This window comes from Protopterus annectens, chromosome 16.part0, assembly GCF_019279795.1.
Source record: "Protopterus annectens isolate FY-2018-M chromosome 16.part0, PAN1.0, whole genome shotgun sequence".
In the NCBI taxonomy this organism is placed as follows: Eukaryota; Metazoa; Chordata; order Ceratodontiformes; family Protopteridae; genus Protopterus; species Protopterus annectens.
Window position 1 is genome coordinate 522,348,877 of NC_056750.1, and position 14,509 is coordinate 522,363,385.

Genomic DNA, 14,509 nt, shown 5'->3' on the forward strand with positions numbered 1-14,509 from the left:
GTCTGTTGCTTACTGAACATGAACTTAATGTTTTATCTAAGGGACTTTCATTTATACGAGCAAATAGATCTAATTATACTGATGTGATTTTTGATGTTAAAATATTTGTGCATAATCTATCGTTGAAATTGTTGTTTAAAGATTCTGACACTACTGATTGTAGTATAAAAAATGTATTTAGTAAACCTAGCACATTTGTACCTAAAGTGAATTTGTTAGTGACAGCCTTTGAAAAGCTTTGTATACAGGATATTCATAGTTTGGCTATGCAACAGGACAGATGGAAACAACACTGTAGTAGGTATAATTTGTCTAGGGAGGAGTCTAAAGCACTAAGAGACTTGGAAAACAACACCAGTATTGCTATAAGGCCGGCTGACAAGGGCAGACCGATAGTTGTATTGGATAAAGAGTGGTATGATTGTAAAATGTTAGAAATGTTGAGTGACTCCAATTTTTATGGGAAGTTGTCTCTAATACACGTAAAAACACTCATTTATAATGTGCAGATATCAGTGATATGTATGTTTGAATTGAATTCGATAGATGAAAAGTTGTTCGAATATTTTTATGTTGACAAACCCACTTTACCATTTATTCAGGGTTTACCAAAGATACATATGGACGGTCATAATCCACCTTTAAGACCAATCATTTCAGGTAGACATTGATGTACTGAGCCTCTCTATTTATACAGTGAAGTATTTGAGACCTAGCTTAAATAAATTGCATCATGTACTGAGGGATACTGAGCACTTCTTGAGTGACTTGTATGATTTTGTTTCAAGTCAGCAGAATAAGGAATTTTTATTTGTTACTATGGATGTAATTTCATTGTTCACGGTAATTCCTAACTGTGAAGGTATTAATAATATACTTTTGTTATTGAGGAAATATTCAGAGTAGAATTTGAAAGATGTTAATTTGTTGGTTAGATTACTGGAGATTGTTCTTGACCACAATTTGTTTGTGTTTGGTGACCAGGCATACAGGCAGTGCAATGGCGTAGCTATGGGCACGTCATGTGCCAATAGCTACGCCAATGCAGTTATGGCCGTTTGGGAAGTAGAGCATCTCTTAGAAGGTCCATATAGAATATAACATTCCTTTTCTTAGAAGATTTGTGGATGACTTGTTTATTTTATGGGACAGTGACGTTGGTACATTTCAAGCATTTATGGAAAATGTGAATACTAGCACATTATTTGAGATTTACTTTGAAATTTTCATACACAGACATTGACTTTCTAGATGTAACTAGTGCCAGAGATGGTGCGGGTGAAGTTTATACTAAGCTTCATAAGGAGGACTGTTATGTTAACCACCTTCTTCATAGGGACAGTTTACATACATCTTATGTCTTTAAGAATGTGGTACCTAATCAGGTATACAGAGCCACAAAACAACTGTAGAAACTGCAAAGTAAAAATCCAATTCCTGGTGCAGAGTAAATGATGAACGATGCAGCTCGAACAGGACAGGAAAAACTTTTATTAAATAACACAATTCCACAAGTTCAAATCCACAAGTAAAGTGCTTTCATCTGTTCAATATACAGACTTCCTCAGAACCAAGATAATCCATCACCAGCACTCATTATATATCCAATTTGGCGCCAAAATTGTAAATTATCCTTATACAGCCTTAAAGAAACATTCTACAATTCCTCTCAAGCACAAAACTAATACATAACATTTGTATATACTTTTGTCTAAACTGTTTATCTAAAACACTTGACTGAAATGCTTGTGAACTATATAAATGTAAAATAAATAAATAAATGTTATACTTGTAAAAATGTATAAAAATTTTATATAAACTAGTATACAATATATAAATGTATAAATATATGAATATAAATATACTTTAAAAACTTCACATAACAATTGATACAATATGTTTTTTAAAAAATTCAATATAGTGTTGACTGGAATATATATAGAAAAATAAATAGTTAAATAATATGTGTACTTATATAGATAAACGTCTTAACAGGTATATAATGTTAAAAATCATATTGGAAATATATACAGCAAATCTGATGTATAGGGTATGCTAAAACAATTGACAAAACTACAACATAATTAGTCAAGAATAAGAAATGGTTTCATACTGATACTATCATTAATGCCTGGAAAATTTGTGGCATCAGTAAATATCTGCCACTTACTTTCCATCATTGCTAAGTACACTTTCCAATTACCCCCACAAACACTACTTTCAATATGTTCTAAAATGGAAAATTTGAAATAATGTTGGTTCCCTTTACTAAATATATGCTTATACAAGGCATTCTTCATATCTTTAGTCTGAATCTTATAATAATGTTCATATATTCTTTTTTTTAAATTCCTCTCGGTCTTGCCTATGTAGAATGCTGGGCATACAACACATTTTGCAAGATATACTACTTGTCTAGTGTTACAATTTCCTACCTTACTTTTTATATGTGTCTCATTGATATTATCCAACTTAAATCGCACCTCTTCATTGATGTATTTACATTGGTTACAAGAGCCACATTTTAAAGTTCCCTTAGAGTTTGACTTATATTTTGCTGTGTGTGTTGTCTTCTCAAGTAACTTCTTAATATTAGGGGCTGTTTTAAATACACATATGGGATATTTCCCTAATGTGATATCTATACTTTCTGTTATAGTAATCAAATCCCAATGTCTATTTAATATTTCTTTCACTTGGTTAGCATATGGTGTATACGTAATTACACACACTCTTCTAAAGGGTTCTAATGTAGTGTCCTTCCTACCAATATCTTTGTCCCTTTCACTTGACATACCTAACAATGGTAAATACTTATTACCCCATTGTTGTCTCACATAACCTGTGACATCTTTTAACATAGAGGCAGGATACCCCTACTTCTAAACATATTATATATTAAATCTATTTCCTCTTCCATTATATCTTGACTCGAAGACATACGTGCAACCTGAATGCATTGTCCTTTTACCACATTCTTGAAAATGTATGGGGGGGTGACTACTACTGAACTCTATGCAGTCATTTGAAAAGGTAGTTTTTCTATATATTTTGGATGTAAAACCATTTCTAGTGTGACTTATATATGTATCCAAATATGCTATACCTTCCTTACTAATATTGTGTGTAAATTTCAAGAACTCAGTTGTCCCATTAATATAGTTGATAAACAGATTAATTTGTTTTTGTGTACCATTCCATAGAATAAATAAATCATCTAAATATCTCATGTATAGTACTATATGTTGGTTAAATTCACTTTGAAACACATAATTGGGCTCCCACTCTAACATTACGAGGTTTGCAAAAATTGGGGCACAAGAGGCCCCCATAGCGACACCTCTACTCTGTCTAAAGAATTCACCTTGAAATTGGATATAATTATGTTGTAATACTAAACTCATCATATCCGTGATTAAATTAATCTTGTCCCATGTTAGTTGGGAAACTTTTCTCAAGCTATTACAGAAATATTCCAAACCTACATCTTTAGGTATACATGAGAAAAGATCAATGACGTCAATTGTCAAAAAAATCAACCCTTCATTCCAAATATCAGAAGTTAATTTACTTAAAAAATTCCAAGAATCCTTGGTTAGATGTGGAATGCTATCATATACATGTTTTGTCCATCTATCAATTGTCACACCCAAATTGTACGTCTTCGACCTAGATCCAGATATTATAGGTCTGAACGGAGGATTGTCCATACATTTATGAACTTTAGGTATACCTATAATGTTCGCCACTATGGGGAATTCTACTTTAATAAATTAATAAATCTCCTTCGTGATTCTATTGTCTATCAAATATTCTTCAATAGCTAAGTCAATTCTTTTATAACCTATATTAACTTGGTTTAAAGAGATAGCTTCGTAGTTACCTGATAGATGTAAGATATTGAATATCTTGGAGTTATAGTCAAAACTATTGTATATTACTACACTTCCTCCTTTATCTGGCTTAATTATTCTGATTTCTTTGTTACTAATGAGTGATTCTAAACATCTCCGTTCATTATTATTAAGATTGTCATCCATCATTTTATTGTGACCGTCACCTACCTTAATATTCTTGTATAGCCAATAGATTTCTTTACATACCATTTTTTTCAAAATTGACTACTTGGGTGTTTGGGACTAGGATATATGAGCTTTTTCTTTTCAAATTATTTTGTATCCCATGTCCAGTCATTAATGACTGATGCTAGTGAGTACATGGATATTATCAGAAAACATTGGAATGTGCTCATTACTGATGATGAGATAGCTAAATTGTCGGATGTTGAACCCAGGTTTTTGTTCGAGAATAATAGATCTTTGAAATGTAGGCTATGTTACCTGAGGAATGTTATTAGTTCTGCGAACTGCTCAGGTACTTGGCCTTGTGGGCATTGTAACTGGTGTGATTATATTGTATTTCACTTTAAAACATTAATATGTATTAATTAATCAAATCATGTGATCTTGTCTAGAGTATAAATTAAAAGAAATGAGTTATCAACCTGTTCTACCTTGATAAAGCCTGGTAGCGACCGGAAGAAAGCGCTTGGTTTTACATTGTATACAGTTTTGCAAAGTAGATTTAATAAAAGCTTTTTATTAAGCTGCGTTTGTGTTGGTATTGGCCACGCAAAAGGATTTACAGCATTTTACCTGACTGTTGCTTTCCGGGTCCTGTTGTGCTGGACTTTGTTCTTTTTGGCTTTGGCTACTTTTATTTTGTGATTTTACTGGTGCAATTATATTGATACATGCTCAGAGTTTGAGCACCCTGATTGTGGTAAGATATATAATTTCAGAGTTAGTGCTACATGTGATACAGCACATCTTGTTTATTTAGCCCACTGTATAAATGTAGAATGTTTTACATTGGAAAAACAGATCGCTCCTTTAAGGACTGTGTCAGGGAGCATATTTATAATATTAATAAGGGCAACAGAGTCAATGCACTTGCTAAACATGTGATGAATACTGATTCTATTCACAAGTTTATGTTTTTAGCTATTGCTAGAATTTATGACAATGTTAGGGTAGGGGATATATGCAACAAAGCTGAAGATCTTGAATCCACTGACTGTTAGTTTAAGAAGTGACGTTGGACATGGTCTTAGAGTCCTTACCCTTGAAACCTAAACTTAAGTTAAGACCACTAAGGAGGTAGACAGTATTTATATGTTTATCTGATTATACTTTTTGTGCTGCTGTATTAATAGTATATGTTTTTAATTTACACATAATGGTATTTTTATTTAGTTTTCAGTGTACATGATATGTCTTTAAATGTTGTCATGTGAGTTTTTTATACAAGGCTCCCCTGTCTCGGTTTCGTGCAGGCTCCTTGGAGGTGGCCTCTGTCTGGCATGCAGGGTGGTCTCGGACCCTGCCTTGATGGGCTGCTGTGTGTCCGCGGGTCAGGCTCCACCCGAGTAGCCCGCACGCGCAAACTCGACCTGGTCTGTGGGGTCGGTGGCACTTGTTGGTGGGATGGATTTGTGTCCCGGGGACTGCCCGGTCTGTGGAGTTGACTTCCTCTCCATGTCATCAGAGTACCTCATTGTCCCTTTTTGGGCGCAGTCTGGATGGCTGGATGGGAGACAGAGAATGCATCCTGGGGTACCGCCCATGTCCCTGCTGGACAGGGGCTTTGGGTGCTGACTTGTCTAGACATGGGCTAAACTCTTGGCTGGGCTTGTGGAGGCCTCAAGGCCAATAGCCTATTAACTTCCTATGAAGAAGCTATAAAGGTGTGTTTTTTCTGTGCTTTTTACTCATGATGATGCCTATTTGATGAAAGCATTTGTGTTTGTGCACTGGAGTAAAGATTTTTATCCTGGATATATCAGCCGTGACTATGCCTCTTTGTTTTTTGCAATTCTACTTTACTAGTTTACATAAATATGCAGATTCCTCCTCCCTTCTAAATAATTGGCCCAATAGCAAAAGACTTCATCACAATGCAAATGACTTACTGTTCATTACACAGTAGTAAAATCACTCTCACTAAAAGCAGGTTTATGGAATCTAGTCCTTGGTGTAAACCTCTTTATAGATAGGCTTTAAACCGAAGTATGTCACTTGCACTCACAGCAAGTCTTTTGGAATTGGGGCAGGCTTACACTGGAGTAAGTCACTTACACTGAGAGTAACTCTTTTGGAATCTGGCCCATATGTATGCCTAAACAGTAATGCCTTTTTTTTTCGATTTCTTTTATATAGTTGTCTTTCTATAGTACTTTCTTGAATTATTCTCTAAATTCTCGAATATATTTTTATAAATTTCCCATGCTTTACTTTCGCTTCCTTTCTTACATTATCCCGGCACTGAAAAACACACTTTTATATTTCTTTTTAAATTCAATTTACAAGTCAAACCAGTTTTTATAGAAGTTCTTCATGGTTATTATGCTCCTTCCATAACTATAATACTTCCCATTCTCCAATTTTACCCCATAATTTCTCATTAATTCTTTTTATGCCTTCCCTACTATACTCATTTTCTTTCATCATATCCATTCATATTGCTAAATGGTCTGAAAAAAACATAACTGTAGCACCATCTGCTGCCTGCAGGCCTTCCAATAATACAAAATAATCAATTTCATATACGTGTCCCCCCCTTGATTTATGTTACATACAGCTAATTTACCACATTTTATCAGTTTCTGTATTTTTTATATCCTCCCCTTAATTAACGAAGTTCCCTGCAATTATAATTTTCATATTAATAATTATATAGTCTAATATTTGATGAAACAGATGCGCTTTTTCCTTGCTAGTTACATATTCATACAATACTATAATTCTATAAAACTGTTTTCTATCTCACTTACACAACAGTTAACCTTTTTTTTTAAATTTTTTTATTTTACATTTGTTGACCGGGATAGTCCGACTGGATGCATGTCCATTTTCAGTGGAGGCCCGGGGAGAAAAGCGCCAAGGGTAAGCAGATACAGCATTACATAGTACCAGCATTACATATTACAAACAGACTGTTTACAGAGATTACATAAATAAGCACGTTAAACAAGTTCCACAGGTTACAGTTAATCCTGAGCACAAGTCAGGATTAAATTAAATTACACAGTAAACTGGTTAACACATTTTTACACATTCTAGAGAGAGTTAGCCAGGTTTGATCCATTGACATAGCCAGTTAAGTGACAAATGTTGTTTGAGTCTAGTTTTAAATTGACCTAAGGTGGAAAGTAAGGTAATATCAGCTGGAAGAGAGTTCCAGGATCTACTTACAAAGTTTGCAAAGAGAGAATCACCAGCTGTGTTATTAATTTTGCTAGTCTGAATTAGTAGTTTGTTAGAGGATCGAAGTGGTCTAGGATTGTTATAGGGGGTGATAATATTTTTAAGTGCAGGAGTATTGTCCGGATTATAGAGGATTTTATAGGCCATAATCAGTTGGTTATACTGGATTTCCTATACTTATCAGTGTTACATCTAGTATTTTCACAGTTTATTTTACACAACACTGCCACCACAGAATAAGTAAGTTCCATAGTATATTTTTACCCAATTTTTCTGTTTACAGTATTTCTTCACTTACCATGACTCTTACATCCTCTAACATAATAACATCTACATCAGATTTAGCAAGCCCCTTAAGAATATTGATGTTCTGGAAAGTCAGATTGCTTATGGTTGAGACCATATGATTGACTTTCTGAAACATCTAAATGCTTTTACTGAGACCATGGTACAGTGGGGATCAGGAATTCACACTTTTTTTCCACTATAGTGTGATCTTGGAATTGGTAATTATAATTTGCTGTGGTGTTATAAGCAGTAAGAGGAGTGCAGGGGGGCTTCCATACTGCAAAAACACAGTTTTTGCTTGCTTTTTAATTTTCAATACTGCAGAATGTTGATGTTATGGTCACAACCATATGCAGTTTAATGTTACGTAATGTCAATATTGTGACACAAACCCCATTTAGCACACAATTCCAGTATCCCTATTCTTGTTACTCTGTTAATAACACTGCTCACAATTTACTGAAGTTCTCTAAAGAGTAGCAGACGTTCTCTAATACCCTGGCCAAATTTCCCCTAGTAGTTAAATACCACCTCAGGTCTCCTTTGAAAAGAGGTCACTTGGCTAGTGGGGCCAACTTGGTCAACTAAGGACAGAAAAATAAATGTAGATAAAATAAATAAGTATATACATAAACATGTACTCATAGTCACAGAAACAAGTTTTCAGTGTACTGACAGCACTCAAATGCCTTTTCAGTGCACTGATAGCAGTACTAACAGCACTCTGTCTATATCTATGTTTAACACTTTTCATTTGTTTACTCCTTCTGGGAAATGTGAAAGAGTATTCATATTCCCCCCTTATGCTATTAGTCCACACCAAATTCAAAATAATACAACCCTAAGTCCTGGAAATATTGGTGATACTAAATATGACTATCACATCATTACAAATTACAGGTCCCTATGTATGTTCCCTGTTAACCATTTATATATATATATATATATATATATATATATATAAACATGATCTATGCTTAAAACATGGGAGAGAATGACTATTGAACCCAACACAATAATCTCAGGAGCCATCCATTAGCAGGAATATATATACAAGCAGTAATAAATATGCAAATCAGTTCCTAAGCTTTGTAAATATCATTTCTCTGGGCAAAATTGTCTTCCACCTCATAAAAGGTGCAAATCTTCTTGACCTTGTCCTCACAAATAATACCTCAGCCAACATTCCTCTCTGAACAAGTCTGACTGTCTGGCCATTATTGTCTCCCTTAGAATCCTTTTCAATGCCTATGAACCCTTATGTGTTCAGGGACTTTTCCATAGCCACCTGCTTGTTGTTTACTGACAACTTGATAAAATTATATAGTGCTAGCTTCAAGTATCAAAAGTAGTGACCAGTCTATAGCCAAAGTCGGCACATAAAACCTCCAAATTCTACTCGCATCTAAATTACTGTATTGAGGCATATGTCTCTACCCATCAGAACTATAGTGGATAATTCAAGAATAAATCCTAATGGTGGAATACCTACATAGACAGACTTTATAATAAGAGGAAATAATATGCTATATGAAAGAAAGCCCTTTCTCCAGTCATAATCAAGATCTAAAACTGGTCAGCAAAGATCTCAAATGTACCATTAGAAAGTGTAAGACAAGTTATAAACAAAAAATGTCCACTTTTCTCAATGACACAGAGATCATCTAAAATGGGATTGACTTTGCCAACACCTAGGGCTAGAGATTACAACACAAATGCTGTCAGTGAAAATCTTCCCAGATTCTGAAAGACTTGATTGTAATACAAGTTATTAACTTTGGTGTAAGGCCTATCTATAAACAGGCTTACATCAGGGGCCCAATCCCAAAAGACCTGATGTCAGTGCAAATGATTTCCTGCACTGGCAACAAGTCTTTTGGAATCGGGTCTCTAGTGTACTGAGTATGGGGTTAAGCTCAGTGTCAAAAAATGTAGCATAGTTTATTTGGGAAACAAAATACGCAAATATGTATGACATAAATCTCTCCCATCAGTAGACGTGCAGCTAGGGTGGGGCAAAATCCGTGCATCTTTTTTTTTCAGTGTAATAATGTTCATGTAAACTCAATGGCAGAAACAAATATGGAGTGCATTAGGAGTGCTATGTAGAAGAACATATCTTTTTTTATTATTTGCTGTCACATAGTGTGTTAGGGACCTGTCACTCCTCCTCAGAAGAAAAGAATGGAGTGCCAGATTTGTGAACAGACTTTTTTTGTTTTTTATGACTCAAACACAGAGCCCGTGGACATGAGGGAGTAGGGTGCTAGGACCTGGCACTTCTCCTCCTGCCATACTAGGCAAGGGACTTTTTTTTTTTTGTTCTCATATGCAGAATGTGAGAAACTGAAGAGATAGATTCTTTGGACATGGCACTTCTCCAGAGAATCAGAATCAAGAAAGACTTTTTTTTTTTATTTTGCTTCCCAATCTAGTGTTGGGGGTGGCAAATGAGACAGTTCCTGCTCTGTCCTTCAGATTGACACAGTTTTAGAGATCTAGACACATTCACTGACTATAAGCTACCCTTTGACTATCACGATCATAGTTAGCAAATCATTCTACACATACTCATTTAATTAATATAATCATATCTTCTAGATATAAGGAAGTCATAAATCTCTTCTGTTCTTCCCACATTAGTCAAATCATAGAATGCAATGTCACTTTTGACATGCACCTCTTTAAATATATTGCCAACTAATCTAAACACACTGCCAACTAGAAAGAGTCCAATGATTCCTAATTAAAAACAAAGAATTACAGGAGCAGAGGAGGGAGCTACTTAAGCTACCAAGAGATATTAAAATCCCCACCACCCTATTCCATACCTACATATTATTTCATGGTGATGTCAACTTTAACCTTTTATGCTGCAAAAAGCCCTGTCCTATACTGTCTTATTCATCTTCAGAAAACTAGTAATACTATGAATTCCTAATCAAAACACCTCAATCATTATGGTTCCATAAACACAACTTGCTGGTGTGATAGATATTTCACCTACTGCATCCTATTCCTATGGGCTAGGCTTTCTTTTCATGCCAAACAATACAAAACGTTAGTTACCTTTAAAATCAATCTTGATGACTGGGTAGGATTTGCAAATTCACCACCAGGGTAAGTAGTAGCATGGCTCTCCTCAATTGGGGGAGCTAATGTATTTTGTTGTGGTGTACTGGCAAGGCTTCTCAGTTGTCATTCAGATCACCTGACTAATATCTTATGAAACTCTAAGCTATGCTTCTGATGACTAAATAAAATTAAAAAAAGGAAGATCAGTAATAAACTAGCATTTTTTTTCAGGCTGTTATTGCAAATATCACAGTGTCAACTGCAATAGTACCAAACAAATCATGTTTGACATTTGAGTCCAAAATACAGTGACCAGGCCATGTCAAATAAAATACATTGATTTAGGTCAAATTCTTAAAGCATTATTAACAAGTAATGTTGGCATATGAATGTGCTTATAACATCATTGTTTTAAAGTACAATATCTTTATACTCAACCACAGAATATCTTTCAATAATCTTTATCTTAAAGACTAGAAAACAGTGTGTTCCAAACTTGCTATTCAAAAATCATACCTCAGCACATTAATGTATTTACATAATTCTACAATCAATTTGTTTTTTGGTGGATGTTAATTCTCTTTTAACATCCTGTGTGATTACATGATGAGGTCACTGTCATTTTAATGAAAAGCTATTAAAATGGAATTAAAAATTTGCTTCAACCAAATTAATCAATGTGCAGGTGTCCAGTCAGCATCAACATATGCAGAAAGATGCTTCTGATGTTTTGGTAGAGAGGGCCTTTTAGTGAAATAAAAATAGCAATGTGGTGCTTTTAGATTATACAGAAGGAAAGCATTCCTTACCTCATCAAATATTTGCTTTCTTTCTAGCTCCAATATGACTGAATCCAGGGAGGGCTGCATTTGATTGACCATTTCATTCAGTAGACTGTCTTTTTCTTGCAGTACATTCTCCAGCTCCTTTGTGTTGGCATAAAGATCAGCAGACAGTAGTTCCTGAAAATAAATCCACATATCAGTTAGCTAAAAGCCTACAGTAATATTTATTTGTAATAATTAATCATTATGTTAGCAGTTACTGCAGGGGGGATAGCCCAATTTAATAAATGTGTATAGCACAACAAGAAGTAGTAATTTTAGAAGCAATTTATTTTCCTTTTTCTCTTATCATTTTATTGCTTCCAAGACCTGGTACATGGATTAGCAACAATGTGGCTTACAATAATAAGTAGAAATATGCTATATCTGGAATGGTTTGGGGTAACAGGCTGCTTACCATAATTCTTCTACTAATATCTGATGTTTAAAAATAGAGGATTTGCATTTAAAAAGCTATTATCTTTTCAAAACCTTTATGTTTTATAATTTCAAACAAGGGAAGCCTATTTGTTATAAATTAATGCACCTTTGTACTTTACATAGGTTCATAGGTTCATAGGTAGATACTAGGCTATCTGCCCTAGGGCATTTATAAGCCTAGCCTCTGTAAAGTAGGTCACAAAAGGTAGCCTTTTAAGATTAGTTTACTGTGCCTCTGTCTAGCAGGGACACAGAAGAGATCCCAGGGGTGAATTTGCAATTTCCCATCCACACGTCTAGATTTCGCTTGAAGAGGGTCAGCGAGGGGCTATGTGTAACATGAATTGGGATTCTATTCCATAGTAAGGGGAGCCTCTGGGAAATGAATCTGTCCCTCCAACATGTCCTATTTATTTTTGTGCTGAGGTTTAGGTCCCTGGAGCGTGTAGCTCTAAGGGACTTGGATTTTTTGAGGTGAAGCATGTCTATTAATTCTGGGTTTGACATGGCTTTGTACGTCAGGCATAGATCGCCTCTGAGTAGGCAGTAAGCAACTGAGTAGAGCTGGAGTTTCTTTAGTTGAGCTGCATAGGACATCTGTTCGTTGCCCATGATCCTCTTGGTGAGGTACTTTTGGGGTCTCTTCAGTTGCTGCAGGTGTCGGGTAAGGTACATCCCAAAAGGGGTATTGTATTCAATTATGGGCCTGATGAGTGATGAGTAGAGGGGCACAATGACCTCTCTTGATCTAGATGTGAACTCTTTTGTGATAAGGTGGGCTATATAGAAGGTCTTTCTAACCACTTTGGCAACGTGATTATCAAAGGAGAGATTACTATCTACGTTGGTCCCCAAATCTCTAATTACTTCTTCCGTACTTAATGGATTACCATCTATGTGGTAATTTGTGGGCACCTTGTTTTTCCCAAAGGGGATGACTATGCACTTTTTAGCATTTAGCTTGAGGCCGTGGCTCTGGCACCAAGCATCCATCTCTGTGAGACCATTTTGGAGGATGCTTGTGTCAGCTGGAGATTCGATTATGGCCCCCAGTTTGCAGTCATCTGCGAACTTTGTCAGCCATAATCCCTCCGTGTTAGCCTGAACTTCAGAGAAGTATATACCAAACAAGAGAGATCCCAGAACTGAGCCCTGTGGGACACCACTTGTAACTGGTTTGGATTCGGACATGGCACCTGGGATTCTGATCATGTGGGTTCTATCTCTGAGCCAGTTTGCAACCCATCTTGTGATATAGGGGTTGATATTTAAGCTGGTAAGCTTATTTATAATGCCTCAGTGGGGTATTGTGTTGAAGGCTTTTGAGAGGTCCAGGTAGGCTGTGTGGACTACCTTGCCCTCATCTATGGCTTTGGTAACTGTTTCAAAGAAATCAACTAGGTTTAAGAGGCAAGATCTGCCCTTAACAAAGCCGAATTGGGTACGGTCCAGTGTCTGGAGGCTCCCAATGTCTTTGTTTATGAGTTCCATGATAATACGCTCCATAGCTTTACAGACTAGACTAGTCAGGCTTATGAGGCGATAGTTTCTGGGGTCTGTTGTGGCACCACCTTTGTGGAGTGGGACCACTGTAGCTGTACACCATTCTTTGGGTACATATCCTGTAGTAAGTCTAAGTCTGAACAGTGACTTAATGTGAGGGTTCAGTTCTTCTTGGAGCTCGTGTAAGACACAGCCTGGGACACCGTCCGGTCCCATAGATGCTGTGTTTTTTGCTTTGGAGAGGGCAGCTTTCACCTGTGCATCTGCAATGTCAGGGAGGTTACATTCAGTTGGGATAGGCATTTGCTCCTTTGGGGGGGAAGGGGGGGAGAAGTTTGCGCTGAATCTGTCTGCCAGGATGTTGGCTATGTCTGTAGGTTTGGTATATTTTGTACCGTTATGCAACAATTCAGAGCATATCTGGGAGTTTCCGCCCATGTTCCTGACATAACTAAAGAAGGCCTTGTGATTATCTTTAGTGTCTAGGGCAATTTTTCTTTCGAAACTGGCCTTTGATGATTTTATGAGGGATCGAAGTTTCTTGCTAATACTGATCAGAGATGCCTTCCCTTTTTGGGATTTTGCTCTGTCATGTAGTAGCTTCCTCCTTCTGTTGTATAGTTTATTTATGGCTGGGGTCCACCAGACCGCTCTCCTATTTTTGGAGGAGTGAGTCTTGGTTTTATTTGGGATAGCACAATCCATGCATTCCTGCAGGTGCTCATAGAATGCATTTGTAAAGGATTCTGTGGATTGGGCTGTATTATCCTCTGGCCCTTTTGGGCTAAATGAAGAGCTCAACTGGAGAACATTAGTTTGTTGAATTGTTATACTAATTGATTAATTATGTAATTATCTCATTTGCTATGTATATAAGTTGCTGCTTTATGCAAGTGTTTTATTCTCCTTGAAGGCTTTTGGCCGAGACGTCAGAGAGAAAGATTCTGTGCTTTTAATAAATCCTGGTGGAACTTGTTCCTGTTGTTTGTTACTATTTACTTGGTTCCTGTTGTTCCAGCTTTGAAGGATTCTACCTCAGTCTTGAGAAGTGCAAAGTTGGCTTTTGAGAAATTCTTTACAGTGATTTCCTTGGCTGGGGGAGGGGGTGGGATA

At 36.2% G+C, this 14,509-nt stretch overlaps 1 protein-coding gene across 2 annotated transcripts in view; it reads right to left on the minus strand.

The window, feature by feature from the left end:
• LAMC3 (laminin subunit gamma 3) overlaps nt 1-14,509 on the minus strand; it is a 4,228,426-nt gene that overhangs the window by 278,132 nt on the left and 3,935,785 nt on the right. For both annotated transcript variants that reach the window (XM_044058389.1, XM_044058388.1), the window contains one exon: nt 11,438-11,590. In XM_044058389.1, coding sequence (XP_043914324.1) covers nt 11,438-11,590 — 153 coding nt within the window. The remainder of the gene's footprint in view (nt 1-11,437; nt 11,591-14,509) is intronic.